The sequence below is a fragment of the Kwoniella bestiolae genome, chromosome 5 (assembly GCF_000512585.2).
Source record: "Kwoniella bestiolae CBS 10118 chromosome 5, complete sequence".
Taxonomy (NCBI): domain Eukaryota; kingdom Fungi; phylum Basidiomycota; class Tremellomycetes; order Tremellales; family Cryptococcaceae; genus Kwoniella; species Kwoniella bestiolae.
Genome location: NC_089245.1, coordinates 1,696,871 through 1,724,236, shown reverse-complemented (window position 1 = coordinate 1,724,236; position 27,366 = coordinate 1,696,871). Strand labels below are relative to the sequence as shown.

At 46.9% G+C, this 27,366-nt stretch overlaps 10 protein-coding genes across 10 annotated transcripts; 5 read left to right on the top strand and 5 right to left on the bottom strand.

Annotated features, from left to right (window-relative positions):
- Positions 1-385: 385 nt before the first annotated feature.
- Positions 386-945, bottom strand: I302_107032 (uncharacterized protein; the record flags this gene model as incomplete). Its single annotated transcript, XM_019192317.1, has 2 exons — positions 386-725; positions 839-945. 2 exons carry the CDS (start codon positions 943-945, stop codon positions 386-388), a joined length of 447 nt encoding a protein of 148 aa, XP_019045314.1.
- A 911-nt stretch (positions 946-1,856) lies between these two features.
- On the bottom strand, positions 1,857-4,048 carry I302_107031 (uncharacterized protein; the record flags this gene model as incomplete). The annotated part of the gene is made up of 10 exons (XM_019192318.1): positions 1,857-2,038; positions 2,194-2,454; positions 2,546-2,768; positions 2,838-2,906; positions 2,969-3,098; positions 3,167-3,276; positions 3,337-3,436; positions 3,505-3,633; positions 3,707-3,823; positions 3,894-4,048. 10 exons carry the CDS (start codon positions 4,046-4,048, stop codon positions 1,857-1,859), a joined length of 1,476 nt encoding a protein of 491 aa, XP_019045315.1.
- A 364-nt stretch (positions 4,049-4,412) lies between these two features.
- Positions 4,413-6,288, top strand: I302_107030 (uncharacterized protein; the record flags this gene model as incomplete). The annotated part of the gene is made up of 7 exons (XM_019192319.1): positions 4,413-4,688; positions 4,795-4,913; positions 4,976-5,003; positions 5,062-5,180; positions 5,263-5,460; positions 5,539-5,622; positions 5,685-6,288. 7 exons carry the CDS (start codon positions 4,413-4,415, stop codon positions 6,286-6,288), a joined length of 1,428 nt encoding a protein of 475 aa, XP_019045316.1.
- Positions 6,289-7,197: 909 nt separating this feature from the next.
- Positions 7,198-7,551, bottom strand: I302_107029 (uncharacterized protein; the record flags this gene model as incomplete). The annotated part of the gene is made up of 1 exon (XM_019192320.1): positions 7,198-7,551. One exon carries the CDS (start codon positions 7,549-7,551, stop codon positions 7,198-7,200), a length of 354 nt encoding a protein of 117 aa, XP_019045317.1.
- Positions 7,552-8,274: 723 nt separating this feature from the next.
- On the bottom strand, positions 8,275-9,228 carry I302_107028 (uncharacterized protein; the record flags this gene model as incomplete). Its single annotated transcript, XM_019192321.1, has 1 exon — positions 8,275-9,228. One exon carries the CDS (start codon positions 9,226-9,228, stop codon positions 8,275-8,277), a length of 954 nt encoding a protein of 317 aa, XP_019045318.1.
- Positions 9,229-10,678: 1,450 nt separating this feature from the next.
- I302_107027 (uncharacterized protein) lies at positions 10,679-11,146 on the top strand (the record flags this gene model as incomplete). Its single annotated transcript, XM_019192322.1, has 1 exon — positions 10,679-11,146. One exon carries the CDS (start codon positions 10,679-10,681, stop codon positions 11,144-11,146), a length of 468 nt encoding a protein of 155 aa, XP_019045319.1.
- A 3,281-nt stretch (positions 11,147-14,427) lies between these two features.
- On the top strand, positions 14,428-14,964 carry I302_107026 (uncharacterized protein; the record flags this gene model as incomplete). The annotated part of the gene is made up of 1 exon (XM_019192324.1): positions 14,428-14,964. The coding sequence occupies one exon, from the start codon at positions 14,428-14,430 to the stop codon at positions 14,962-14,964; it is 537 nt and encodes a 178-aa protein (XP_019045321.1).
- Positions 14,965-15,600: 636 nt separating this feature from the next.
- On the top strand, positions 15,601-16,104 carry I302_107025 (uncharacterized protein; the record flags this gene model as incomplete). The annotated part of the gene is made up of 1 exon (XM_019192325.1): positions 15,601-16,104. The coding sequence occupies one exon, from the start codon at positions 15,601-15,603 to the stop codon at positions 16,102-16,104; it is 504 nt and encodes a 167-aa protein (XP_019045322.1).
- A 175-nt stretch (positions 16,105-16,279) lies between these two features.
- I302_107024 (uncharacterized protein) lies at positions 16,280-24,932 on the bottom strand (the record flags this gene model as incomplete). The annotated part of the gene is made up of 23 exons (XM_065870393.1): positions 16,280-16,588; positions 16,690-17,055; positions 17,119-17,370; positions 17,423-17,635; positions 17,698-17,825; positions 17,889-17,995; positions 18,067-18,194; positions 18,263-18,299; positions 18,372-18,402; positions 18,459-18,538; positions 18,608-18,768; positions 18,835-19,221; positions 19,280-19,356; positions 19,422-19,723; positions 19,801-19,932; positions 19,995-20,026; positions 20,081-20,255; positions 20,314-20,430; positions 20,501-20,880; positions 20,994-21,122; positions 21,181-21,265; positions 21,443-24,777; positions 24,843-24,932. The coding sequence occupies 23 exons, from the start codon at positions 24,930-24,932 to the stop codon at positions 16,280-16,282; spliced, it is 7,053 nt and encodes a 2,350-aa protein (XP_065726465.1).
- A 523-nt stretch (positions 24,933-25,455) lies between these two features.
- I302_107023 (uncharacterized protein) lies at positions 25,456-27,047 on the top strand (the record flags this gene model as incomplete). Its single annotated transcript, XM_019192327.1, has 4 exons — positions 25,456-26,201; positions 26,291-26,504; positions 26,590-26,763; positions 26,844-27,047. The coding sequence occupies 4 exons, from the start codon at positions 25,456-25,458 to the stop codon at positions 27,045-27,047; spliced, it is 1,338 nt and encodes a 445-aa protein (XP_019045324.1).
- Between the last annotated feature and the right edge of the window lie 319 nt (positions 27,048-27,366).

The following is a 27,366-nucleotide window of genomic DNA, read 5'->3' as shown; positions in this document are numbered from 1 at the left end:
GGTGAATGATAGGAATAAAAAGTAAGAAGCGAAGTGATCAAATACATGTGGGGTGTGTGAATCAAGTAACTGAGAATCAAAACAACCGATTCTCGAATGTGTGTACAGTAACTTGATAGTGATGGTACTTGATGGACTCCAACTTGCATCCTTCTGTTCGATCGCATTCCTCTGAACACGTTGCATCAACATCGATTGTACATCTCATCTCATACATTCAAAGTTTAGAAGACAATTCAACAAATGTGTTTAAACCCTGCTCGTCTGCTAGGATTTCGTTCATATTGAAGCAGAAAAAATTCGTATTCCCTATTCTTACCTCAGCTTGTAAACGACGTCCTTCAGAGCAATCCTTGTATGTACATTACAGAAAGAATTGGGTCTCTCAACGCTTTCTATGGTACATCTCCACCCTTACAACACTCCTCAACTCCCTCCTCATCTCCTCCCCAAACTTCCCATCTTCCAACCGTTCCTCTCCCTCAGCATCGCTATCGTATCCACACCCAGGTATCTTGGATGGCCCACAAGAATACCTAAATAACATCCGAACATGGGCGTTGTACCACGGTAGACATATCAGGACCAGCGTGATCATCCACACCACCATAATTTCACCTTGTTGAGATCGAGGATCTTTGGGTTCGAGATATTTCTCGAGGATCTGCAGGATGTAGGAGAATGTGAATGCCAGGTAGGACGCGAGGAATAGTCTGGGGATGTATCTAGGGACAAGTAGGGGGTCTTGGGTGGTAATATTGTTCGTATCGTAATCAGGATCGAACAACTCTCACCTGCTCACTCTGAGAGACGAGACCGACAGATCCGATAGACTCACGGCTTGGTATTTTCGGTATCATACCCTCTCATCGCCTTATTCAAAGTCCAAATAGAAGCCAGAATACCGAGTATGAACAGAACCCATCCTGAATATTGGGTGTACATGATAGTTGAGATGATATGACTGGTCATACGTATGGAGTGGGACTGGTCAATATAACGAATAGATGATCAGCTCCAATGTGTGATCAAGATTATACTGTAGTGTCTCACTCACTCGGGAGTACTGTAGCAGAACACCATCGGAGAAGTTAAACCAGGAATTTGCCACTTTCAGTTTATCAGCGTATCAGCTATCAGTTGGATGGGATGATAAAGATCACTTACTTGAGAGTATGCAGAGTCGCACGATGAGGAAGCCTATATATACATGTCCAACTATCATATTGCGAAAGGAAGCCATATGTAAATCAACGATTTTACCGATTTACCGACAACCCAAGACATCTGACCAAGTATGACTGTACCACGCCAAAGACAAACGAACAAAAGAGACGAAATGATACATACATTATCGTCATACTTGCCCTTTTCCTGAGCACCTCATGTTCGGTTTGAATGGAGGACACTATAAAAGCAAACAATGAACAAAAGGCATCCAGTAGGTTTCTTTTCACCTCAAAGGAATATACCGAAACCTTGTGACTCATCCACTGTTAGCTCCGAAACCTGTGTGTATTGTCGGGATTGGATGGAAGGAATGTCTCATCATTCATCACGGGTTGTGCATAAGACATAGGACTGTTGATTCAACCTGAATCATCTGATGTCAACGTTACTAGATTATGTTCGCTCACATTAATTACCCAACGGTCAGTGCACTGGTCCAATCTAATCGGATTATCAACCATGTCTATCTATAGTTATACTTATCTACTCATCATGCACAAAATCATAAGTGTGCTATGATGGTGTCACAAGCTGTCAATCAAAGTGCATATCTACAATACAACCATAACTATATTCGAATACACTAAATCCAATTTCCTCTGCTCAACAAGCTCACGCATTCCCCACTAAAACCCCGACCTCAGCTGATTCTGCCTCTCCTTGACGAAATCCGTAATAGCAGCTTTCGTCTGCGGTTCAATAAACAAGAATTTCTGATTCGGCACGCTAAGCTGTAAAGCCGCATTGGCCTTTGATTCAGTCTCGGTATCTTCGAATAGCTCTTTACTGAAGAATTCAAGCATGACGGCTGGGTAAACCAATTACAGTATAACATCAGTAAGGTACATCTCAGAACGGAATATAATATAAAAGAGCGATATTGAACGGTTGTTCGACAACATATCGATGTTCCAATGTATTCTGCAACGGACGATGACAGCAGCAAAGAAGCAGCCAACTCACTATCCTCCATCTTCAACCGATTTCTCTCCCTATCCCACAGATGCAGCTGATCCACAATCGTCGGATGAAGTAATGGCGGAGGAGAATTATACATCTGTGGATGGGCGTGACTTGATAAATACGATATGATCTGATTCGCCGAAATCCCCTTTTCCATAGCTGATTTGACGTTCTTTCGATCCAATTTGCCTACGACAAGATTTGGATAGCGGATTCGGATATCTACGAATAGGTTTAAGATGGCGATTTCTAGCTCGTTTGCTATGACCCATCCAGCGGATCAGCACATCTTTCATATCTTACTCTATCAATAGTCCTGGACACCTTAGGCAAAGATGGTATCCGCGCTCACAAGTATAAGCATAGATCTTATAGTTAGTCTCCAAAATCAGGAACCTCTTCTCATCAGCATCTTGACTCTTCGTAGCTGCTGCATCACCACTACATAGCGCAGTGGCCAGATGAGTAGGGAAGAATTGGTTTGAATCAGGCGATGGTCGATAGATGAATCCGTATTGAGCTAGATCGTTTAGAGCGGACAGAGCATGAGGGAATGATTTTGATGCGGAGTAATCCTATGTGTGCGATAGGTAATCAGTCTTCTTCGAGCCGGGAGCCAATCTCAGAAAACATCTATGACTTACCTGGCCGAGTTGCATACACCCTAACGAGAAGAACATCGATAATACCTCCGCAGACCTTTCCGAATTTGCCTAATCACACAAAGATAGGGACGATGAGCTCGATTCCTTTGAAAGCAGAATTTGCAGCTCACCTCCTTCGCTGTCAGATAGTACATCAATACCTCCCATAATTGTGTCTGCCTATCTTCCAGTAAGAATTGGAATCCTTTCGAGGTTATAGTCATCTTGTTCAAATTCGGGTTCTGCCCCGTAGCATCGGTACTATTTGTATCTAATTAGCTGACATACCTCGATGGGCGGATATGTGTGCAGCTCATGCTCCAACTTACGGATCAATCATCAGTCCACTGATATGTAGCAGCTCCAATACCTCAGCTTGAGGTCTGGCTACTGAAAAGCCTATTCCCAGACCTGACGAGACCATATATTTGAGGATACCCTGGTCAACCCACATGTCAGCTGAACGGACCATAGAAGACAGCCGTGATTACTAGCTCACCTCGAAAGCCTCTTCTCCGTACGCTACTAACACCTCCTGACTCGGTATCTCGGCATCATCATCTCGGTCGAATGGTACACCGAATGAATTGGATGTCCCTCTATTTCAAGACACCCAATCAGCTATTCAGTCAGATCGTCATAATCCAGCTGAAGAAATGGCACCTACAGTCCAGTCAAGGCATTTCTCAAGCCTTTCTTGAATGCATCGTTGGAAGGCCAAAGCATCTTGTTCTTCTTCAACATCATGGGATGTAAGATCTTCCTGTTCAAGGCAGGTCGCATGATCTCGTCGACACTGTTCAAGCGTTGGTCAGTCCAGCTACGTTCCACATGGCGATACACCTTCGTGACAGCTGAAGCGCACTCACTCCTGTATCGACGTCTGAATATCCAATTGCAAGAAGCTCTTCACCTCGGTAGTGCGTAATGGCTGATGCGACCATAAGTGATGTAAAATGATATGTCGAGGAACAGGGGGTAGTGATCTGGCAAAGTGCAGAAGAGATGTCAGGTGAATCTTCAGCGCATGCAATGTAGCCGTATGATTAAGCTCACCTCAATACACAGAGACACACTGCCTCTGATTTGTACAGTTCTTCGAAATACGATTGATGTTGATTATCCAGGAAGGCATCTAACGCGGCTGTCGGTGAGGAGGATGTAGATGAGGATGGGTCGGAGCGAGGGTGAGAGAAGGACGGCTGGACCATGGTGTCGGTTATTTAGTGAATCAACTCTATCGTACAGAAGCCAGTATGCGGAGGTATCGACTGGTTATCTGAGTGAGGATTGAGCAGAGGGACGCGGATGATGTTGATGATGGGTTTTTGTTTCGCTTTGATCGGATGAACCACACTACACTGATGAGCAGGGCAGGTTCATGGTGATGACATCACCACTTCTTTGGATGAGCAATTTGATTCCGTCTTTCGTGCCGGACGAACGATTTTCGAACGGCAGGCAAGTAAGTGGAGGACGATCCTTTGCTAACCCATCAACAATCCTTCATCTTTCCAGTTCAAGTCAATTTGGAAGTCCATACCCATAGACATACGATAGATCGATAGACCAACCATGCCTTTACAGAACCTATCAACCAGACAAACGATATTCCTCACAGCAGCAGCCACGGCCATAGCCACCAGTTCGCTCATCCTCTCCTACCAGGCCTTACGACGCGAACAGCGGACCACCAAGCTCAAGAAACAGGTTGGGGAGGATGTGGAGGAGTGGGAGAGGAGTAGAGCGGGCAGTGGGATAGGTACGCCGGAAGAGAAGATTGAGAGGATCATGAAGAAGGAGAGGGAGTGGAAGAAGGGGGAGTTTGATGAGGGGCTGATACGTGAGCAGGTGGGTGGAAGATCATCGTTTCATTCGCATATAAAATCTTCTCATAAAGACAACTACTAGTGCTCAGGAAAGACGATAGGTCAGCTGATAGTTCTCTGTGGTCTAGCTCACGAGAAACTATAACTTCCTTGGAGAGGAATCCATGGAGAAAGTACGAAACTCTTATGTGGTGGTGGTTGGCTGTGGTGGAGTTGGCAGTTGGTGTGCTTTGATGCTCCTGAGGAGGTATGTTGCAGCTGTCAACTTTCCGATTGGCCAAGTCGAAAATACCTGACGTATGTATGCAGTGGCGTGGGACGACTGTTGCTCATAGACGTAAGCTGTCTCATAATCAAACTTGCGAGCAAGAAGATAAGCTGACAACTACAATCAGTTCGATCTCACCACTCTCTCCTCACTGAACCGACACGCATGTGCCACGCTCGAAGATGTAGGTACACCCAAAGCGATAGCCATGCAGAAATACTTCAAGAAAGTGGCACCATGGGCACAGTAAGTCGAATCTTGCAGTCAGAATCTCATTACAGACCTGGTCTCACCCATCTGTATTTGCTGATGCGCTACGTTGATGCAGGGTCGACGTCCAAGTCGGACTATGGCGTAAAGGATCCGAAGCCGAAAGCTGGTTAGAAGGTGCCGACTGGGTCGTAGATGCTATAGATAATTTAGAGACCAAAGCGGATCTGTTAACGCATTGTCACAAGAATGGAATGAAGGTGTTCGCAAGTATGGGTGCTGGGGCTAAGCAGGATCCCACGAGAGTTCAGATTGCGTGAGTACTATGTTTCTGTCTCAATATCTCAGATCTACATAACCCTTTCGCCCTAATACTGATTTGTATCTGTCTCAGGGATATATCGAATACGTATGAGGATCCCTTGGCTAGGTCGGTGAGGAGGAAGTTGAGGATAAATGGTATTCCAGGTGGTATACCGTGAGTATCACTTACCCCCATGTTCACGATCTTGTCAGCTGACTCAGCTATGTGTGTCCCAGCGTCGTTTACTCCACCGAAGTCCCCTCAGAAATCAAGCTCCTCCCCCTCCCCGAAGAAGAATTCCAGCGCGGCGCTGTCAAAGAACTCCAAGCCTTCGACGATTTCCGAGTCCGGATCCTCCCTGTGCTGGGCCCATTACCAGCTATATTCGGACTGAACATCGCTACCTACATCCTGATGGATCTGGCAGGCAAAACACTGGAAGATTACGCAGAGATCAAAAATCGTAAAAAGATGTATCAATCGCTCGAAAAGGGATTGATGAAATATGAGAAAGACCTCAAAGGTCTGAAGGAAATGGAAAGATTACCCATCAATTCCGAGGATGTCGGGTTCGTGTTTGACGATTTGTATGCTGGACGATCGTCCATACCGCCATACGAGATACCGTCCAAACCCACTGTTCTGAGGTGGGATAAGACCAGGGCGCTGGATGTGGATAATTTGGTGGTATTGGGGATGAAGGATAATAAACGACATCATGAGTTGTGTTACAAGGAGGGGAAGAGTTTGGAAGAGGTTTATGGGAAGGAGGTGGTGGATGGGATAAATAGGAAGAGCGCGCAGGCTCGGAGGGTAATGAGCTGGAGGAGGGACGAGTAACTTAGGGTGCTTGGGTAATGATGATGTGTTAGATCGGTAGCAGATAGGAGGTATGCATCTTGGTAACATCTCTACCGATCATACGTAATGCCACTAGATCACAAGCCGCTGCACAGATCATCTTATGTATACGCTCATATGGTCGTCACTGGAAGGCATAATCATCTGTACTCTGTAAAAAATATATGACAGACTTCCTATCGCAGGTTTCAATCACTTTACCTTCATTCTTCTCTTCCTTTGATTGATGTTAAAGCTGTTTCTCTCAAGCGATGTCATTCGTATTAGTCATCCCCTCTCCCTGTTTACTTCCTTCCCAGCTCACCTCACTGACCTTGCCCAATGCATCCGAACAGCCCTAATCACCTCATACAGTATCACGCACGTCGAGCTAATCCAGAAACACACAAAATATCTTCGCTCAATCCAGTCATTCCCACTAAAACAGCCTAGCCTAACTACTGACTCGACGATTTGGTCGATGCCCAATGTCTGATTATGACCATCTTCGTCCCTCCTGCTCCGGCTTCGGCGTTTCAGGCTCCGAGTTGACTGTGTCAGCAGCTCCGAAAGGTAAAAATGCAGGCTTGATTCTTTGGATACGCGTGTTTCCCCATACTTTTGCTGATAAGTTACCATGAGTGTTGACCCATTTTTCACCGTTGTACTGCATCAAGCCAATTCCTGTGTAACGCGCTCTAAATTCATCTACTTCCGCACAACTCCCTTGATCCGCCATCCACCCATTTGTATCTTCAAGTTCAAACTCCACTTGGTCTTTCCAGAGCTCTATCTCTTTGACGTCCTTCAAACCCTCTTCAACGCCATCTAGGATGATCCGGTCATATCTTGGGTCCTAGTACTGGCAGGGGAATTTGATACTCAGATGGACCCGACTCGAGCTACTTCCTATTTCTGGTTCCTGGGGGACGATTCGTCATCGATAATCTCGTGGAGCGTTACTGGTGCGGGCGTTGAGTATCCAAGGAAAGGTACTTCAAGGGATATTCCGCGTGCAGCAGATCCTCCTTGTCTTTCCAAGACACTTGCGCGGGCGGCAATGGTCTTTGAATCCCTGCGCAAGTCCTCACACAGCTTATCAAAGGCCTCTTGTTTTCCCTCCTTGCTGAATAGGGTTGCACGATACCTCTTCCAATGAGGTTGTGCTGTTGGTTGATTGGTTGATGAGCTCGAACCGAGTGATTCTTCATATGTGGGTGGCGGTGGCGGACTGGTCGACATGGTCTGCTGATCAAGTGACATGGTGAGTGGAATAGCCATTTATCAGCCATCGCAGTCTTTATTGAAGCTTATAGAGCAGTGGTAGATGCCGATGTCAAGATTTGAGTGTTTCCGACGTCAAGGTGTGAGGTATATATATCAGTCTGAAATAAGGACCTGACAATCAGCAAAACCCGACATTGGCGGACATCAGGGCGAAACCGCCCGTTCCAGCACTACAAAGAACGAAGCCTAAGTCTTCTCCTGGATGGCTCACGCGAAGGGGAGTCGTCGGATCTAGCACTCGTGCTTCTGTGTCGAGACTTGGCACAGCCTTGTATGGCACAGCCTTGTATCCCGAGACAATCGGAACAGGACAGAGGAGAAGGCGCCATTGGGAGCGCGAGGTTGCTTGTAAATTTCCCCAGAAGTCACTGACTCCTCAAGAGTTCGAAATCGACATTGCGCACCGAGATTGAACCTTCGTCCAAACCTATACTAGGCTGTATGGTACGTCAGTGAGAAATATCAATGATAAATGTATAAGTGTAGCATACGGCATCCAAAAATGAATTCTAGTCATAATCTATGCAGTGTAAAGGTTGTTTTTGTCGCCGCTGTCCACCTGCGGCTGATGGTGACCATTCTGTCAGCTTCGCTATCATCGTTATCCATTTCTACTCATGTTTTTGATCTTTGGATTTTCTCCGTTTTCTTCTTGCCTTTTTTCTCATTGCCCTCTCCGGAGGTACAAGAAGCAATCTTTCATAAATCGACACCTTCATCATCCACCTCAGAAGTAATCATCGTCCCATCCTCACCAGAGAACAGTTCAGACTGATTGACTGACTGACAAATAGGCGTGGTGTTTGGTGGACCATTTTCGGATGATGTCCTGTCACTTTGGACATCCTCCCCTTTCATGATATTAGAATCTGGCAGATCTTCATGACTGCCTTCTGCACATGGAGCTCTCGTCCTTTCGTCAAAGATCAGGGTCTGTGCCTCAATGGTTACTGATACAGTAACGAAAGGTTTTTCAACTTCCTCACCGGCGTACAATTTTAACCCTGTTCCCGTAATCTGTTTCTCCAACAAGTCCCCAGGGACAGATAATCCGTCAAACAGTCTTCGACCTGTGACAGTAAGATTGAATTGCGTGCGCCTAATCCAGTCCTGTATCTGCGTGTCATTTTTGATAGATTCCTCTAGTCCAGTCAATAGAACGCCGGTGATGCTCCGATTGCGGGGACAGTCAAAAGGAGCTGTCAGGAAGATTTGATGTTCGGCCATCCTAGTCAGTAGAGGGGTTGAGCTCGGACACTCGCTACCACTGCCACAGGTATTGACTGATTGGAGCTGAACAGGAAGGTGTACAGAATGTCCGGAAAGGTTCAGTCGTATAGGCAAGGAAGTATTCAAAGGGTCGATCTCCGCCGATTCCAAGTTGTGCACGCGCCATGTAAAGTTTTCTTGCTTATCGGCATGACTATTTAGCTTCTCCAGCGCTGCAGCAGCTGCAGCACGGCTGCCCTTATCTGAGAAAGTGACGAGATAACTCTGCCCTCCTCCAGTTTCGGCTTGTACTGAAGTAGGAGCCGTTGTAGAGGTCAGCGCTAATGCTTCTGGCGAGTCGTTAGGACGAGTGTAAGGTGGAGCCACGGAGTCGTCGTACGTGGGTGGCGACGAGGCGGGGGATTCATCTTCGATGAAAATCATCGTGAGCTTTCGGTAGAGAGAAGGCACAATTGCTATGTTGTTCGCGGTCTGGTGAAGTGCGAGCTTGAGATGAAATTGGCTGCAGGATATGTTGGGTGGGAGGCTTTTGTGATTTGAGAAGAAAATTTATATAATCTTAAATATCAATTCAAGATCAATCACAATGCAGGTAGTGGGCGGGTGAGAGAAGCAGACAATCGTAATAGGAAGCCTACCTCACCATGACAAAGGACGAAAGGCGCGAACATTTTGTCTTTTTTGAGCTGAAACACGCCAAGCACGACACTAGACTCTCCATGTAAAAGCTGATGCTTGAGTCCGGATCTTAGACAAGTTCCTAATCCGATGATATCGGCTCGTCAATGAGATCTGGGTCCATCGCAAACTTCCAGCTTCTGCTTGATATCGTTGCGATAAGAAACTGAGCTTCTGAAATTTGAATACAGGCACTCCCAAAATAGCTTGATGATATGATGTACTCGAAAAATGAAACAAGCAATCGTGTTGTACTGGAGCACGTCCTACTGACCGTACTTGCCCGTCTATACCGAAGCCCCGATGTCATTCCCATTGCAGAAAACGGTTACACCAGTCGAAGCTCACTTCATAGGGTCTGGGCAGCATAGGATAGTCTGGTCCACTTTCCAAAAGTCTGCCTCGCCATCTAAGGTGTGTGACAGCTCTATGGTACCTCTGCGTTGCCTAGCTGTAGACCGTGTTGTACTTCACTGCTCTCTGCCCGCTTGCACAGGTTAGTCAGACCCAGTGATAAGTGCTCTCCGATCACAGAGGCTCTCGCCAGGAAAAATACCATCAGGATTTTATCGGGTTTCATTGAAATCAGACTGCAGTTGCGCCGTAGTTTAGGAAGCCATGCATCGAAGTAGGTTGCCGGAGAGAAGCCTGTAGATGCTTCATAGTGTGTTAGCAGAGGTCAGCCCAAGTAACGAACAGAAAGTTATCACAAAAATCAATGACCCCATCTCCCGGCGAGATCCTCTCCTGGAGGAGAGCAGTACATATTTTGCAGATGAGTTATCACGTTCTGAGAAGATCACCCTTCCAACCTTCGATCGTATAGCTTAGAGTCCAGGCCTCCCTTGGCCGTTCACTGAGAGGTAGACTAAAGGTGGTGGTCGCATGGCACATATCCTTCTGGAAGACATCATGCGAAGGCGGATGGTGTCTCTTGTGCGCTAACATCGGATCAGGACCTTGCGCTAACATCGCAACAGAGTTTATGGAACTTGCGAAACCGATTCCGGTGTCTAGGATACGGATGGTCTGGATCACCATCTTCCCAAAACATTTCGCAAAAATGCACATATAAAGAGGAGTGCAGGAGCGGTTTGAAATTCCGACATTTTCATCAACTATCCTATCCACCATTCAAGCTTCATACGCCTCTAACAAGCTAGAGCCACCACAAATCAAAGAGAATAATTGCATCATGTCCCTCGGAGCTGGTTCTGATCTCGCGTCTACCCATCTTTTCGAAACAGAAAAAAAGGGAGCGTACTTTGCCAACTTCACTATGACTCCTACCGACGTAGGCAAGACCAAAGATGGCAACATGAACTTGACCAGCCAAATCACAGCTTTTTGTGAGGTCCATTCTGCGAAACCATTGACTGAAGTGAGTCTGCCTCTGATGGGCTCGATTCTTCGTCAAACCGAGGAAATGTTGAACAGAAGCAACCAACAAAACGAGTCTGTCCAATCAGTACTTTCCCGAGGTCCAGATGTAAGTTACTACATGAGCAAAGACGACAATGTCACTGCATCATTGGCTGAACACAGCGCCAAAGCAAGCGGTGTTGTGCCCCAACAAGATGCCTCGAAGACTACCTCTGGTCCACGAATTGGGACATTATACTTCGCATATACCCTCAGGTCCGAGGCGCCTGGAGACAAATAAGCTGTATGTGGTGCCAGCAGGCCCCTTAGTACCTCCTGATGGTAGATCTGGCTTCCATTGCACCCATAGTGACTGAGGATCGCTGGACGGCTGTCACGTCGGCTACCTCCCTGCCGTATATTCAATCCCAGTTTGCCGCTGTCCCCCGTAGACACCATCTTTGAGATGGATCATTGTGTATGACACGATTAGCTTGTTCGAAGCAGGAAGCGATTGGTATGGCAAAGAAAGGGCCTAGGCCTTGCTGGCCTAACACAATCACAATGTGGTGCTCCTTCCTGGCGGATCTGTGGGCAAAAGAGCGCTCTGGACTTGGCCAACTTTAGGGTCTGCCATACAAACACTATTTTTCTGGCTTAGAACTTTAAACGTGACAACTGCATGTCAAGATTGGCTTGATATGCATGCACCACACATCCTCACAAGCCGGGCACATATATATCTCGAATAGAGAAGCACTCATAAAGCTCCTGTCACAAATGACGAGATATACAAAAACAAAAGTTGTTCTACAGTATGATCAAAAGCCGGCCTCAATGGTGAAAAAGCAAGAATCGTAGATATTTTTTGGCAGAAACTGTAGGTGAGGAAGTGGTGTACATGCAGACCCCACTGACAAATTGATATCTGCGGCTAGCGAAAATGTACATATCTGCTTCTGACTCTTGTCAATGAGCTCGTTTCTTGCTTCTTGTATCACACTATATCTCCTCCGGACGAGAGGAGCCGTTCCATCACTTGTGAGCTATTGATATGTTCAAAGTGCGAACCCATTTGTGGCGAAATCCCCTATGGGTGAAGAGCATTGACTCCCACTGGAAATTTGCTCTGAATCAACAACTGCCGGTCTTGCACTCTTAAGCGTGGTGCCCCCGTAAATAATCGCAGATACATTCTCTGGTCTCGATACTTCCTTTTCTCCTTGAAATTTGATCAGTCCGACTCCTTGGAGGCTGCATTTCAAATTGTCGCGTTGAATCTGGCCGTCGTTCGTGAGCCATTGAAGCGGATCTAAGAAGTGAAAATGGGTTCGCTCTTTCCAGACATCCATCTCATCAATGTCTCGTAAAGCGTCTTCGAGACCGGTCACAACGATTCCGTCAAAGTCGGGATCGGTGTGTTTAAAATCATATGAGATGTTTAGTTGAAGATGGTTCCAAGCACTCCCTGTCATCCGATGCATCGGCTCCGAGACTCTGGTCCCACCTTCAACAATGCTCACTGTAGCACTTTTGGAGTCACCTGAAAAGTCGAAACCTTGTCGTTGAGAAAATGCTATTCCGAAAGCTCGTTCAGACGAAGCATGTTCGCCTACCTGGATCAGACCCGCTTCACCCTCCTTGCTAGCATTCGTCTTTGCATCTCGCAGCGTGTCCTTGACTAACGCATCGATTGCTTCTTGACGACCTCCCTTGTCAGTGAGCGTGGCAAACCAAGTTGTCCAATTGTCTTGCCCAGGCTTTGAAAGGGCGGCTGACCTTTGCGGGGAGCACACTGGTGATTGGGAGAGTTCATCCCCGGATGATGGGTTGGCAAGAGTGGTTGTCTTCTTCTCTAAAAGCATCGCATATCGAGTCGGTCAAATGGGTGAATGGTACGGGTGTGGGGGCCGTTTCTATTTATGCAAGACAATGCAAGGTGTGAAATACGTTTAGGTCTCATGGACGATATTGTCCGCTTTATATAAGGTACCTGTTAATCTGAGGGGTACTGTTTTTCGTATAGGACTTTGGAACGCGAAGCAGAGCTTCTGAAACATCGCAGATCGACCCAAGTACCTCTCTTAGACCTGAGACAGCGACTCGTCTTATCAATCGGTGGGAGTCGGAGGGAGCTTCTCGAAGTCACGAGTGCGCTCCGATCGGATCGGTCGTAGCGTAGCATCACGGCCTTATTCTGCTTTCACTGAAAAGAGAGTCCACAATGAAGGTTCTGCAACAGACCTGGTCTTCCCGTCAGCTCTTTTCACCACAAATTCTGCCTCTTACTGTGTGTGAACGTCAAGTCCACCTTCCAATCGGTCAAGGAAAATATGAAGAAGAGAGATCAGAAGAATGATTGTACACAATCATATCTCGTGCAAGGACCGAACTCTCACACGAACATGGATAAGGATTATAATGTGACATTGAAAACCATGGAAAGAACTGGATAAAAAGTGGAGGGAAGAGGCTCGCATTCTTCTTGACCAAGAGGAGTTGACAATCGGAGAATGTGCTCCGAACATTTCCGAGCTGTTTCTCCAATACACCCGGGAGTCTCAAAGTTTTAAGCACGATTGATACTTCAGTAGCTGAGCAACGGTATAGTGAAATAATATCACTAGGGCTAAGGCTTTACCTTGATGTCCCTCGGGTAGTTAGTGTGGATGGTAAGAGACGAACATGTGTCAAGTGCGCATTTCGTTGTGGATAGGCGCGATCAGACCGGTCAAGTTGTCATATCTGGCGCTATCTCTCTTTCTTCTTCGGATGCAACATCGTTTACAACACATTCTAGCTGCTGGAACAAAATCTGCCTTCGGAGTCGTCGCATATAACAATCAATGCCAATTCATTTAGGCCACTTGTGTCGCTATATCTTCTCAAACTCTTTGGTTTCCAAAGGCAGCTTGCACATCTCGATAATCGTTTTTTCTGCCACTTGTATGGTGAGTGAGCGCGCTTGGCGAGTGTCTCTTCCAGCCTGAACATTATTTAAGCCGTCGCCTCACTCAGGAAACGTGCTGTATGAGCTGCTATTGTGTGAGCAACGTCATGGGTTGACGGTCTATAAGCAGATTCAACTTTTCGACGAAGCCTCTCACGCGTGACAGTGCTTGCGATTGTCCATGAGCGAGTTGGAGGGAGTAACAGGCTATCAAAGGCTAGCGCCCCGGTTAGGCGAGACAACCCTTGGCATACATCAATTGTTTGACACCTCTCGGAGGGGATGATACAGCCGAATATGTTGAGCTTGAGTGGGCCTAGACCGAGCGTGTCATTTCGTCAGCTTGAAAATCATCCTACGCACGAAGGGCCTCGGCTCTCTGACGAATTCTTAAGCTTCATTCTGGACCACATCTCCTCGCAAAGGAAGAGATCGAGTCGTAATATTGAGCCCGGAGATGTCGGACGAGAAGAAGGCACACCGACGCCTGACGTTGACGAGAATACATATACAAAAGGCTCCACCTTGGATTTGTCCTTCGTCTTGTGAGCTTGTCTCATCCCTTGATTCTGTCCAGATATATCGATACGAAGTGATATTTACCTCACTTTCAATAACTGATTTCATCCAAGATGCCCGAACACCCTGTCTCCCCAGACCTCAAGGGCTTGATATTGTCCAACCCTGGAAGGTATAAGCCCTCTGTTGGGGAATTGACTTTTGTATTTCCCACTCAAACTTATAAGGTCGGCATTTACAACCCAAAGACCGGAAAGTTTTCCCACGGCGACGTTGAATCTGGTTGTGCTGCAGATCCCTCACTCAAGGAAGTCGTCGCTGAGTCCAATTGTTTTTTTGCAACTAAAGATAAAGTGCAAAGTTCTGACAAAGTCGAAGTCGAGGTCCAAGCCTCAATCTCAGGAAGCTATTGGGAATCTAAGATTCATGAAGATTTCGCACGACGTGCAACAAGGGCAGAGGATACATCCGCTTTCCGGTCTCAATTGGGTGACAGGTCGAAAGGATGTGCATTCCCGCCTGAGACCGCGACGGTCGATGTCTACTCCCAAGGCGAAGAAAAGAAGACACTCAACGGAACGATGTTCTGTGCTACCCTTTACAGATTGGACGATGACGCCGAGTCCAGCATTTACCGTAGTAAGCTCTGACATATGACTATACTTTACCTAGTGTTCATGATCACCAGAAATATTATCTATCAACACGCATATGCATAGTACTGGTCAGATTCTTCCATATCATGTAGACTTAAGAACCATTTCACACCCAAGAGGTTCCAATTCGTTCCGTCGACTGGATACCTGTTCTCAACGTTGCTTCCCTGCTTCCCTGTTGCGTGACGTACGAGCTCTCATCGGACGATCCTTTGTTTTATGTTTTGTTACATAGGTCCCAGGCCTTCGGGAGGCAGTGCAATTTCAGCTTCTGTCACGATGAGGTCATAATTCTTTTCGAGTCGAGAATTACTGATACTTCACGTTTCAAGGAGTTGAGATGACACCCGGGGTCTCGTCTTACCAGGAGGATGGCTTCTTCCAAAGGAAGGATATGCGTCATACATCTTGAGCTCGGTGGTATGTCGACCAGGAACAAGCTATGTTCTAGGCTCCTCTCACATATATATGGCTCGTTCTTGCGATTATTCTGTCTCTTGTCACTTCCTCAATATCCAAGTGATTCGTTCCAACCCCTCATCCAACTCCTTACGCACACTCACAATTACTCGTGACTACACAGCCCCTACAACTGTCTGACCTAACTATCCAAGTTTTTATTGAACAAAGATGTCCGAATCCTTTGCGCCCACCAACGACAGCGACACATTGGTGTCCAATCAACCCTTCTATCATGCCGCCCCGAACTCATCGGCGTACCAATTCCCTACTAGGTTTATCCAGGTTGGAACGCTCAACATGGACACCAAAGAATTCACCACTGATCATGCCGAGTCTGAGGGTCCCTCAAGCTCGACCGAGTCCTGTAAGCCGATCTTATGTGCGGCTGACTGCTTTCTCTCCACCAAGGGTAAACCGGAGGATGATCGAGCCAAGGTGGTCATATCGAACGCCAAATTCACATCTACAGTAAACAGAGCATTCAAAAAACTCCTTGAAGGGAAAGAAGGGAAGGAAAAACTTCAAGCTGAATTGACGGAGTCTGACAGGACCATGCCCTATGCTCTTGCACTCGACAATCCTACCATAAACACCTGCTTTGAGGATAAGACCCTTGGAACACTTGAGGGCACCATGTATCTTACGGGTTGTTTTGGACTAAGGGGCCAATAACCATGAACTCAATGTCTAGTTGACATTGCTCGCGCATATGGGTGCAGAGCAGAATCATACGACTATTATCATCCATCTTGTCCATGATCACCAAGGAAGTTAACTTACGTATTTATCAATAGTCGTATGCATAAGTTCATTTTGATCGTATATCTGTCATTACAAATCATGATAGTTACATATTCCTAAGAGCTTTGAGCCTCTCCGTGGCCCCCAGATCTTTCCTGATATTACCAACGATCGTCTTCCTATCGTCATCACTAATATGTCCTATCCCCACTCCAGTTGAGATTCTATCCAAAACCTGCGCAGCTTTTTGCATTTTCCCTCCACCACCACTGGCCGTTGAAGATTCCTGATATTTCACTAATACCGTTAAAGCGTGCGAGAGTGTACCGGAATGTTTGGTGAGGATCGATGAGTGTGTTTGGCCAAGGAAGATGATCGTATCGAGGAAGACGGAGTGAGAGACTGCTTTGAGTGGCTAGACCATTTCCAAATTGTCAGTATGTAACGTAGTGAGAGGAGGTATAGGAGTGAAGTGGAGAGAGGAGGAGGTGTAGTGGTGAAGGGAAGTAAACCCACCCCATTTATACAAGACAAGTCCAGCGAGATAGTCAACAGCCTATACCAATCCGGCCAAATCCTACACCAAAAGGTATCCATTGCATCATCCTCCATATTGCTCATCATCACATTACCACCCGTTCCACGATCATGTAATGCCAAGATCGTCAAACGAAATACAGCAAATACCACTGAAAGCAGCTCCGCTCCGTCGCCCGTGGTATCCTGCAAAGTGAGGAAATCCGCTGATGCTCTAAGGCACAGCGAGGTGGCTCGAGCAAGTATGGGGTAGAGCGATATGATGCGTTTCCTTGCTGGACCCATCTGCAGGTCGAGCGACGAGAGGAGTATGAAGATGAATAGGTTGACTTGGGTAGAAGCGGCCTATACGAGATATATTGATTCAGTGGGCAGAATTGATGTCGCCAAGCAGGAGATTGAATTCACCTCTGTAGTGATGTTACCCAAATTTTGACTTATGATGCCCTGAACGATCATCTCCGCTCTGCACAGGACCGTAGCGGTCTTCATCATGATCGCTAGCGTCACATCCGCATCTAAATGACCAACAGCGAAAGTAGGGTGTGTACGAAGCAAGATCTGTATACACCCAGGTACAGAATCCGCCAGGACCCTTTTCTGCTGGGCAAAAGACCGAGCATCGAGATCGTGGTTCGGGAAAGCATTTACAGCGAGGAACTGACAAGCAAATCAGCACATCATCATCGGATTCGAGAGCGATAGAACCCACATCTAGTAGGGTAAGAAGCGTAACGGGAGTGACGTTCAAGCCATGAACTATCGATCCAGCCAGTTCGAAAGTGACTGTCCTAACGGTATCTTCGGTATTCTGACCTCGAGCTACCCTTTCTGATACAGTTAACAGCTTCGTAAGGGTATCTTGAGCGACGTTGAATCGAGCGAGCGTCAAATGGAGGAAAGTAGATGTTTGATGCAGCAGAGTCTGAATCCACGACGAACTGTCAGTTGGACTAAGTCCTGCGGACAGAAGAGTGGAAGGCTCACCGTAGACGCCATGGGTTGTACCAGATCCAGCACAGCCGCGCAACTCTTCAAAGCGGGATTAGGATCGAATTCTTGGTGATCATACTCTGCCACATGTTTACCCAGTCTGGCGATAAAGAGTCCAAAGTCTACTCGATAAGGCTGCATCAGCTGCAATTTAAACCTGAAAGTCAAGGTCCTTGGACACTCACTCAAAGCCACATCCTCCGAAAGCTCGACCTGTAAGGACTCCGAAAACCTGCATAGTGATGCTAGAACTTGATCGATAGTCTGACGTCCCCGTTTCAACACATCCGACCTGTAACGGCAGACATCAAATCAACATGACCTATCAATAATGTATGAGATATGATAACATCCACGACTTACAAGTTGTGAAACACACTGTCAAAGATTGTAGGCTGCCCTTCGACGTTCTTTTCAGTGGCGTGAAGCAACTGCAAGGCCTTACCCAAGCTAGACGCTTCATGAGGTTTGGTACTTGCAGAGTCGTCAATCTGAACCGTCCACGATTACTTAGCATACCGTCATCAATCCATCCACTGAGTTGCACAACACGACCTACCCTGAATAGCTGGATGAACAATCCAGATCTACCGAAGCTGCAAATTGGATTCTCCATTAGCCTCTACCATCGTCTATATTTGGGGTTTCGATCGAATCGGCTGACATACCTTTTGATAATTCCTCTCAAGAAGACTCGACCTGGTCCGCAAACGTGCATGAGCACAAGTCAAATTGCAAAAATGGAGACAGCTCACTCTGCTCAAGTACCGCCGAATCAGCATGCTCAGCTTCGTTCTCCTTAACCAGCACACCAGCGATTGTAACGAACACCGATCTGAACCATGCATACAACCCTCATCAGCCATCATAGCAACATTAGAAGTCAAGGGGAAGGACAACTCACGGAACAGCCCTAATCACACTCTCCCTATCCATCCTGACAGGGGCAGTCTGCAGGATCTGCAATGCCAATAACCTATTCTCCGCACATTCCGTAGTAGCCACGAACTGAGCTAGAGTCTGCAGAGCACTCAGAGCGGCCAGCTCGACCGTACGTGTATTTTGCTGTTCCCAAAATCCATCACATCATCAGCTTCACCAATCTTCAATCTTAAGTTCGTGGCAGCTCACCTTGAAAAACGTCACCATCAGAATATCCAACAGTGTCCTCTGAGTGAGATACTCGAATTTCCCAAGTTCCCCTCCGAGGTCAATGATGGTAGGTACGAACAGTGCTCCGACGAGGGCAGATTTCTTAGCTTTGCTTTCGAACGTTTGGCCAGATATGGTTATTCTTGCTGAACTGTCCAACGCACTCCTGACGGACGGTAGGACTAATGATGTGATTCCTTCGATGGGGTTGGTCCATGGAAGAGATAGGCATGAGGCAACGTGTTGTTGGAATCTCTGGGCTGTCATCCATGAGACGGGTACGCCGGAGGATAGCATGTCTAGTCCCAGGGATAGAAGAGAACATCGGACGGATTGCGAGTCCATGAGAGCTGTCACTGTTTGGGACTAGGTTAAACAATCAGCGGTGTAAGTCTATGAAGAAGTGAGAGTTTCGACAGCTCACAGCTCTTCCTGGACGTAATTGTGTGATTGAAGCTACTTCTTCTGCTAGTAGTTCCTCGATCTTATTCCATGATATGACTGTCACTCATTGCCACATAAGCACTGGTGTACACCATACTGTCTTCGGGTGGAAAAGGACTTACTAGGCCAAGCAGGCAAATTCAATCGCAATCTCCTCAGCCTAGTCAACAAGATCAATCTCTTCTCATCACTGTGTCTGACCAAGTAATCTTCAAAGCACAACGACATAGCTTGTAATTGAGCGGGCAGCAAACATTGAAGTATAACCAAATTATCAGGTATCATTTCTGACGTATCTGTCAGAACGTCGAATAAGAGCAAGATCAATCCGACAGTAGATGATTGCCAGGAGTTCAGTTCGTAAACCGAACTAGAATCGGACAGCTCCAATATAAAGGTGAGGAGTCGCTCGCGGACTTTGGCTCTATCACAGCACAGGTAACAGTAAGTGTCGCTGTTCGATAGACCAGGCGAGTATGTCAAAGGTCAATCTCAATTCACCTTCCCTCAGAGCCAGAATCCAGTTGCTCCCTCACAATCTTCTCTAGGGCATTGGAATTTACACTAAGCATCTTGAGTATCACCCTTGTACGGCTCTTCCTGTCGACCGCGACATCCACGAGTGGCCAGATCCTATTTCACGTACTATCAGAACATCACTCACACTTCCAGGCAATACTGTTGAAGCAACTTACACCGGATAAAGCTTCGAACAAGCACGATGTATCTAACCTTCTCGTCAGCTATGCTATACCTCTTCTAGAATGGAACGCGAGCTCACAAATCCATCTACGTTATCCACCATTGAAGCTTTGGTAAACAACAACCACAAAAAGTCCAGGACCATCTCGCGAGGAACACCCGTTCGGTCCAATATCGTCGCTGCCGAAAGAACCATCTCTTTATCCAGTGCAAACACTGTTCGACCACTTGGTGCACGCTTCTTCTTCGACATACTACCATCCCACGCACATTGATCAGCTTCGCCATCGTGAGAACATGATATAGACGTACCTTGCAGGCTGTTTAGTCTGCACCTCGTGACTACTTATGGAAGTTTGCGTGACGTCTTCCAGCGGTACTCCATAAGCACGAAGGCAAAGTAACATAGTTTGTCTAATCAAGTCGAGTCTGCACATACTCAACAAGATTCAGCTGTACATTAACCGGATATGGGAATTGGATATCATAGCTGACTCACTCATTTCCTGCTGAATCACTTGCACCTCCTCTACCCAGATCTCTAAAGATCCCTTTTCCCATCTTCGCACACAATCCTGCAAAGGCCTCAGGATCCATAATCATCCCGTTCGCTCCGACAGCGATGACCAGATCCAACCTCGCATCAGTTTCACTTCGAGTGGTAGATTGCAATTCGACTAAATCAGTGAGCAAGTTCCAAGGGATCTCCACGCCTGAGAAAGATAGTACTCTAAGCCATCTACAGACTCTGATCAGACCTTCTGGGCCGGATTGCGACACCGAGAGAGATAAGGAGAATAGATCTGTTTGGTCGAATGAGGATGATTGTGAGGAGTGGGAGTGGCGTAGAAGTCGAGGGAGGGATCGATAGACCACGTCCTGATGATTCACCTTGTCAGCTGTCAGATCGCCGTTGTGTGAGAGTACGATAGGTAGTATAGACACGATGTAAATATGACCTTTACCAAGCGGTATAAGCGATTGTCACTCACTTGATCCGCCAATGCACCCAAATCCTCCAACCAAGCAGTGACCAGCTCCATCAAAGTCGAAAAGATGACCTCGGCATCAACGACAGCCGTCATTCGTTCCAGAGCTATACCAGCCATCTTCGAAGCGAGCTGGCGTATAGATATGATTCTCAGCTTCAGTTTAAGTGGAGACAATCGATGAGCTCACCTGATCATTCGTTTCCTCGCTGTCAAAGTTGAGTTTCCCAGCTGCCAAGGGGTTCTTACATTCTTCATAGACCATTGCTGCGTAGCTATAATGCGGATCGGCATGGAGGATATCAGCTTACTTGATTCAACATGATATGCGAGAATCGTGGATCACCCCCGCCTTGGACATCGGGTACAAGAGAGCAAGATGAATCACGTTGGACGCGAAAGAGAAAAGTCTCTTCAAGGAGATCAAGAACTAGAAGCACCAGCTCACTCACGGTATAGGATCCAAATCATGTAACGCCCTCAACCACCCCCTCCCGTACTTATCCAACAATCTCGCCCTATCATCCCTATAATCATTTACCGAGCTCTGCCTCTTATCCTGCACCTTCACTCCAGGCAATCTTCGACGCTTCGACGCATAACTTTTCACAATCTCTAACAGCGCCTCATCAGAACCCATCACCCATCCTACCAGGGCTTTACCCAATCGATCAAGGGCATAGGGGGAACATAATCCGCTGGGCCAACATCTCTCATTCAAAAGTCGCAAGGCCTGTTCGTTTAGGGAAAGATCCAGGTCGTTCAAGAGAGTCTCAATGGACGAGATGAGTAGTTCGATCGTAGGTGAATTATCAAATAGGAGGGGGAGGTTGAAAGATGCCCATATACTTGGAGAGGATAGATCATCGGGAGTGATGGATAATTTGTTATTTACAGTTATCAATCCCAGAGACCGAAGTTGACTGAGAAATATGGTCGATATGTATTGATCTGACAATCCAAGATCCGAGGAGAGGGACGAAGAGATGATAGAGATAGGTAACATCTCATACGACCCTTCGTTCCCATTCCCATCTATCTCTTCGTGCGGTGCTGGTAGTCCCAGCGGAGTGAGTAATCCATCTGAAGGTGTCTGGGCGCCACTACCCATAGGATTGGGTGATGATGGCGCTCTGAGTAATGCTATAACGTAGGTTAAGAACCTATCTGAGAACAAGTATCCACACGCTGGAGGCAATTCCGATCCGATCACATGGGTGAAATCGCTCGAGGCGGGTGAAGCTTCCGAAGATCTTGCTTTCAGCTGTTCCTCGTATAGCTTTAAGGTGGATTTCAGTCCCAGTAGATCAGGTTCATTCTTGAGATTGTATCCTGTGATCCGTAGACTTCCACTGGAGATCCCATTCTTCAATAGCTGATATTGGATCCATAAGCCTCCCCAAAGTACGGCAAGCTCATCGTACGTCTTTCTCTGTGATTCGTCTTGGGTGAGAATTAGGTTTTGGGATAGATCATTGAACGATTCTTGAAAGCGTTGCAGGGAAATGACGAATGGGTTCTGATTTTTACTTTCCTGCGAAGAGATCTCATCTATAACCACATCCCTCCCGAATCTGCATTGACCCTTATTACTCTTTTCCATATTGTCCAAACATCTCGAGTGGAAGAACCGCTGACAACCGTTGACACAGCTATAAGCTTGAGCCATACCTCCCCATAGAGGTAGATGACACTCATCGCACAGCGTCATATTAAACAGATTCACCAATACTAGATCATGTTGTCCTACTCTCCTTTTTGTCGAATTGGAATTACCTCGGATCGTAGATCCATATAAGACCTGTTCGTCCAGTCGTGGAGATACCGCCGAGAACTTGACATGAACCATTTGGTGAGGGGTCGAATCATTCGTCGAAGAAAGTGTTATAACGTCGTATGTGTGGACTCCGCCTGTATGATAACAATGCAGATGTCTATATTCCCTACACATCGTACATCTCACCACAAACCCGTGGACTTCCGAATCACATACCCCGCATTTGAGCGATTCACCCTCCTGTCGTTCGAGGTCTTCTTTATGCGAGTATCGCCAGGGTATGTAATAATGCGTCTCATCATCTTCCCCCAAGGCTCTTTCCTGCCCTGTCTCCCATTTGGCTCGTTGAGTCGCATAGGTGGTATTGGCCAATCTGCGTGATATGGTATTATGTCCCATCACTGCTGGGTAAAAGGTCGAGAGAATTTCCAATGCTGTTCGTCGGGCTTTCGAAGGTGCATGAGCGACGATTTCGAGTAGATCAAGGGAAGAATCCGGTTTGGCAGTGAGAATAAGCGTAAGAAGTCGATGAACTCGATGGATAGTGGTCAACTTTGATATACTGAGATCTACCATTGTCGTCAAACCCAACAATATCCTCGGAACAAGCGAGGCAATTTCGATAGCAGTGTTCGTAGCATCTCTCGCGGCGTGGGTGGAGAGCAGACCAGCAATATCCCCAGGAGGGAAGAAAGGAAATGAAGGGGATGTGGGCGAGAACCTCTTCCAGCCTGGTGTATTCGAATTAGGAAGGGGAGGTATATCATCCTGCGAGTCGGTGGAGATAGCGAAAGTAGGTACCGCTTTACCTGGAGCCTCCTTGGTCGAAAATGGATCTGTCCATCCCATGTCTTCCATGTCATCTTTCTTTGCAGTTCCAGGACCGCCTCTCTCTTTAGCCAGACGAGTCAACAATTCACTCAATCTCCCTTCTAGCCATTCGCAAGCTCTTTCCAACATCCCTCCCATACCGTAAAACCCATCCACGACCATTCCAACCACTTTGATCTTGGTCTCCGTCCCAGATTTGGCGTACAGATAACTGGCTATATCCAGACAGGCTGCCTGTAGAGCATATGGGGGACAGAGGGGTCTGAATAGATGTGTTCGATGAATGCAATCTACCGTCAAGAGCGTTTGCAGGATATGCAATATCCTAGCTAATAATGTTGATCCGGATATCGCGGTATGAGTGTTCCTCGGATGATGGTCTGCTTCCTGTTGAGTGTTATTATGATCCTTGGAAAGAGAGAACGAAGGCTTGATAGAACCTGAAGGAGCGATTGAAGAGAATCTCCCAGCTTTTCTCTTATTCTTCACTGGCGTGGAATCTAATACTGGTACACCAGGTATACTGGGTCTTCCCCCATGCTCATCTTCGAACAGGTCCAATCCTTGTTTATCAGCTAATACCAATAATCCTCTCGTCTGTTCCACCAAGTTGTATATAGCTTCCGTATCTATCTCTCCCTCGGCCAATACGAGATCTTCGAAATCTTCACTCCCTATGCCCATTCCCATTGCTATACCAGTTGAAGAACTACCAGTAGCAGTACCAAGCGGGGAGAGTATGCTTGAGCTCGCAGGGGTGGGCGGTATACCACCTGCAGCATGATGAGCGGCATTTGCAATCACATTTCCTATCCTCTGTACTTTTCCTTTGGATTTGTTCTTTCCCTTCCCACTTATTTCCCTAGCTGCGATTGCTGCTCTTTCCAATAAATCTGGAGCAGCCTCGCGAGATTCCAACTTGTCAAGTAAGTGAGAGAGGAGCTTTTGGGTCTCGTATAGTCCTCTGTTGTTTGTGTTCAGTCTGGAGGGTTTGTTCTTTGATGTTATGGTGGGACGACGGAATCGTTTGGGCTGGTCGGAAGTAGGGGATGAAGGGATGGTAAGTGGTGGAACGGATATTGAAACATTCCTGGAACCAGGAGGGGATCTGGGTGAAGGAGGGGCGGAGTGGGTAGGAGACGGCGTTTGACTCGGCATAGATGGTCTTTCCAGCATCAACTATAAGATGATCATTAGCTAATAACATTCATCATCAACGATTGCGAAAGGGGAGGTATGCTCACCCTCGGTGGAGGCTGTCCACCTGGACGTACACCCAGAGCCTTGCGAGCATCGATATTACGATCTGGGTTGCTCTCCCTCCTCGAGGCCATTGTCTGGTGTGTTACTGCTGTGTCTGGGTTGCTTGATAGTTGTTCATCGTTCGTGATTGGTTTCCGTGGAAGTGCAGAGTAGGAGTATCCTTTCTCTCTGTTTCTCATGAAATGCAATGCGATGCTATCAATCTCATAGTAATTATACGCGTCTACGCAGTGATCATAAGCGGGTGCCTGAATCGAATGAAGTCACGTGATATGGATGTATAGGTTATCGTAAGCTTGTCTTTTTGGGTTTTTGCGGTACAATGCTAGTGTGACGATTGGGAAAACTTGCTTTGCTTCACTCTCATATATGTGCCCATCAATGTAATTCGCATAGTATTGTAAACCCATTGAACTCCTCAAAGGCTTACAGAGCTATCATATCATCGCTTGGTAAATCACACACCCAAATTCACCTCATCTTGGTCAGAGCCCGAAGAATCCAAAGGAGGATCGGATCCATCCAATTGACTTCATTTCACACCTCAACTTATACGAACACCACCCCCACCTGCTCCTCCATTGCCACCCCATCATGTCAACCCCTCGACGTTCCTCCCGACCCTCCACACCCTCATCCTCCCGTCCCACACCCACTGCAATCCGAACGAACATCCACCACCACAAGACAGCCGACGAACTTGCCGCCGAAGAGGTAGCATCAATCTTACATACCCCCACTACCCGTCTTCGATCAGCAGGGAGTGCAACATCTGTTGGAACGCCCATCGAGCTTGAGAACGGAAGTGCAAGAGCATTGAGGCATAGGAGGTTGAATGAGGTCAGGGAGGCCACGCACGAAAGCAAGGAGAGGGAAGATTCAAAGAGCGTGGCTTCTAGTAAGAGCGATGGAGATGGGGATGGGGATGATGCGTCGAAATTATTAGATGTTTCTACCTCTGGGGACTCTACCACGACAGAGCAGGAGATCACCTCTCCTTCTACTGCTTTGACGACTGGTCAGGTTTTTGCTCGGCCCCATGATCAACCAGAAGAAGAGGACGAGTCGGACGAGGAAGATGATTCTGATGATGATGATGGATCAAGTACCGTCTCTGCCTCTTCCTCCTCGAATACTTCTGAATCTGAATCTGAATCTGATTCCGAAGACGATTCCGATGAAGAACGTATGGACAAATTGTTGGAAGCTGCTAAAGCTGCTGCCATTGCCAAGCAGGGTAGCACAGTGAATAGTAAAGGGAAGGAAAGAGCGAGCGGACAGGAAGATGGTGAAGAAGTACTGGACTTCGATGAGGATCAAAAAGAGAAGAAGAAGGATGCGTGAGTGTATGCCCTGTTCACGTTCGGCTTTAAAAAATCCCTCTTTGAGTTTCCCATGGAGCTCTCATTGACATTTGTGTTCTGTATAGTCCGATTCCCGATTTATCGATACCTACATTACCGAAAGCGCATCTATCTTTCACTCAGGATGGTAGAGCTCAGGCATTTACGAAGTTGCCTGAACTTGCTCAAGCTGGACCATCCAAGAGATCTACTATAGAAGGAAAGAAGAGAGAAGTTGCTGCGCCAGAATTAGACGATAGGCCGTATGAGCGAGAATTGAGCAAACGAGAAAAAGCAGCTGTAAGTATTCCGCTGCTCCTCACGTTTTGGGATACTTCAGCGTTTTGTAGAATGGAATTCTTGCTGATGTGGATCATTCATTTAGCAACCACGTAAAGCCACTACTTCCGAGTTATGGGCTAGTATACCTACAGCTCGATCAGATCTGCTACCTCAGATGAAGAGAGATTATCAAGCTTTGTCTCTTGCGAATAGTCTGGATCCGAAGAGGTTCATGAAAGGTGGTAGTAAATCTGATAAAGTACCTGAATCATTCGCTGTGAGTAGCCTCCTCAAAAGTATTCTGATGGGTGATATGACAATTCGTACGTGCTAATCGACTCGAGATATTTTTTTCAGATTGGTACCATGGTCGACGTTCCTCGTCATATTCAAGATACCACTCTGACCAAAGAGAGGAAGTACAGAGCTGGTCAAGTAGTCCAAGGCTTGATACGCGATGAGGGTACGGGGGATTATGCCAAGAGGAAGTATGGTGATCTTCAGTGGAACAGGATGGAGAATGGACGAGGGAAGGGTTGGAAGAAGACCAAGAAGTGGTAGTAGGCTGCTAGTCTTGAGGACTCTCTCGTCTCGTCTCATCGATTTATTGTGAGTGTGGCTGTCTTAGGTATTTGAGCATAGATGCTCATATATCGTCGTAGTCATCACCTGGACTCTTGTTTGTACATAGTGCGTTGTCAAATCTGGTAGCAGCATCAGCGATTTGTCAGACTGACCTTTTTGTGCTCGTTCTACAGGTATAGCTGCATTCACACCATCTTGCATTGCATTGAGCATAAATAGCATTGTTCAGTTACATCCTCAACCTCGTTCCATCATACTAACCTACTTTTGATCGCGATGTGCCACGTTCATATCG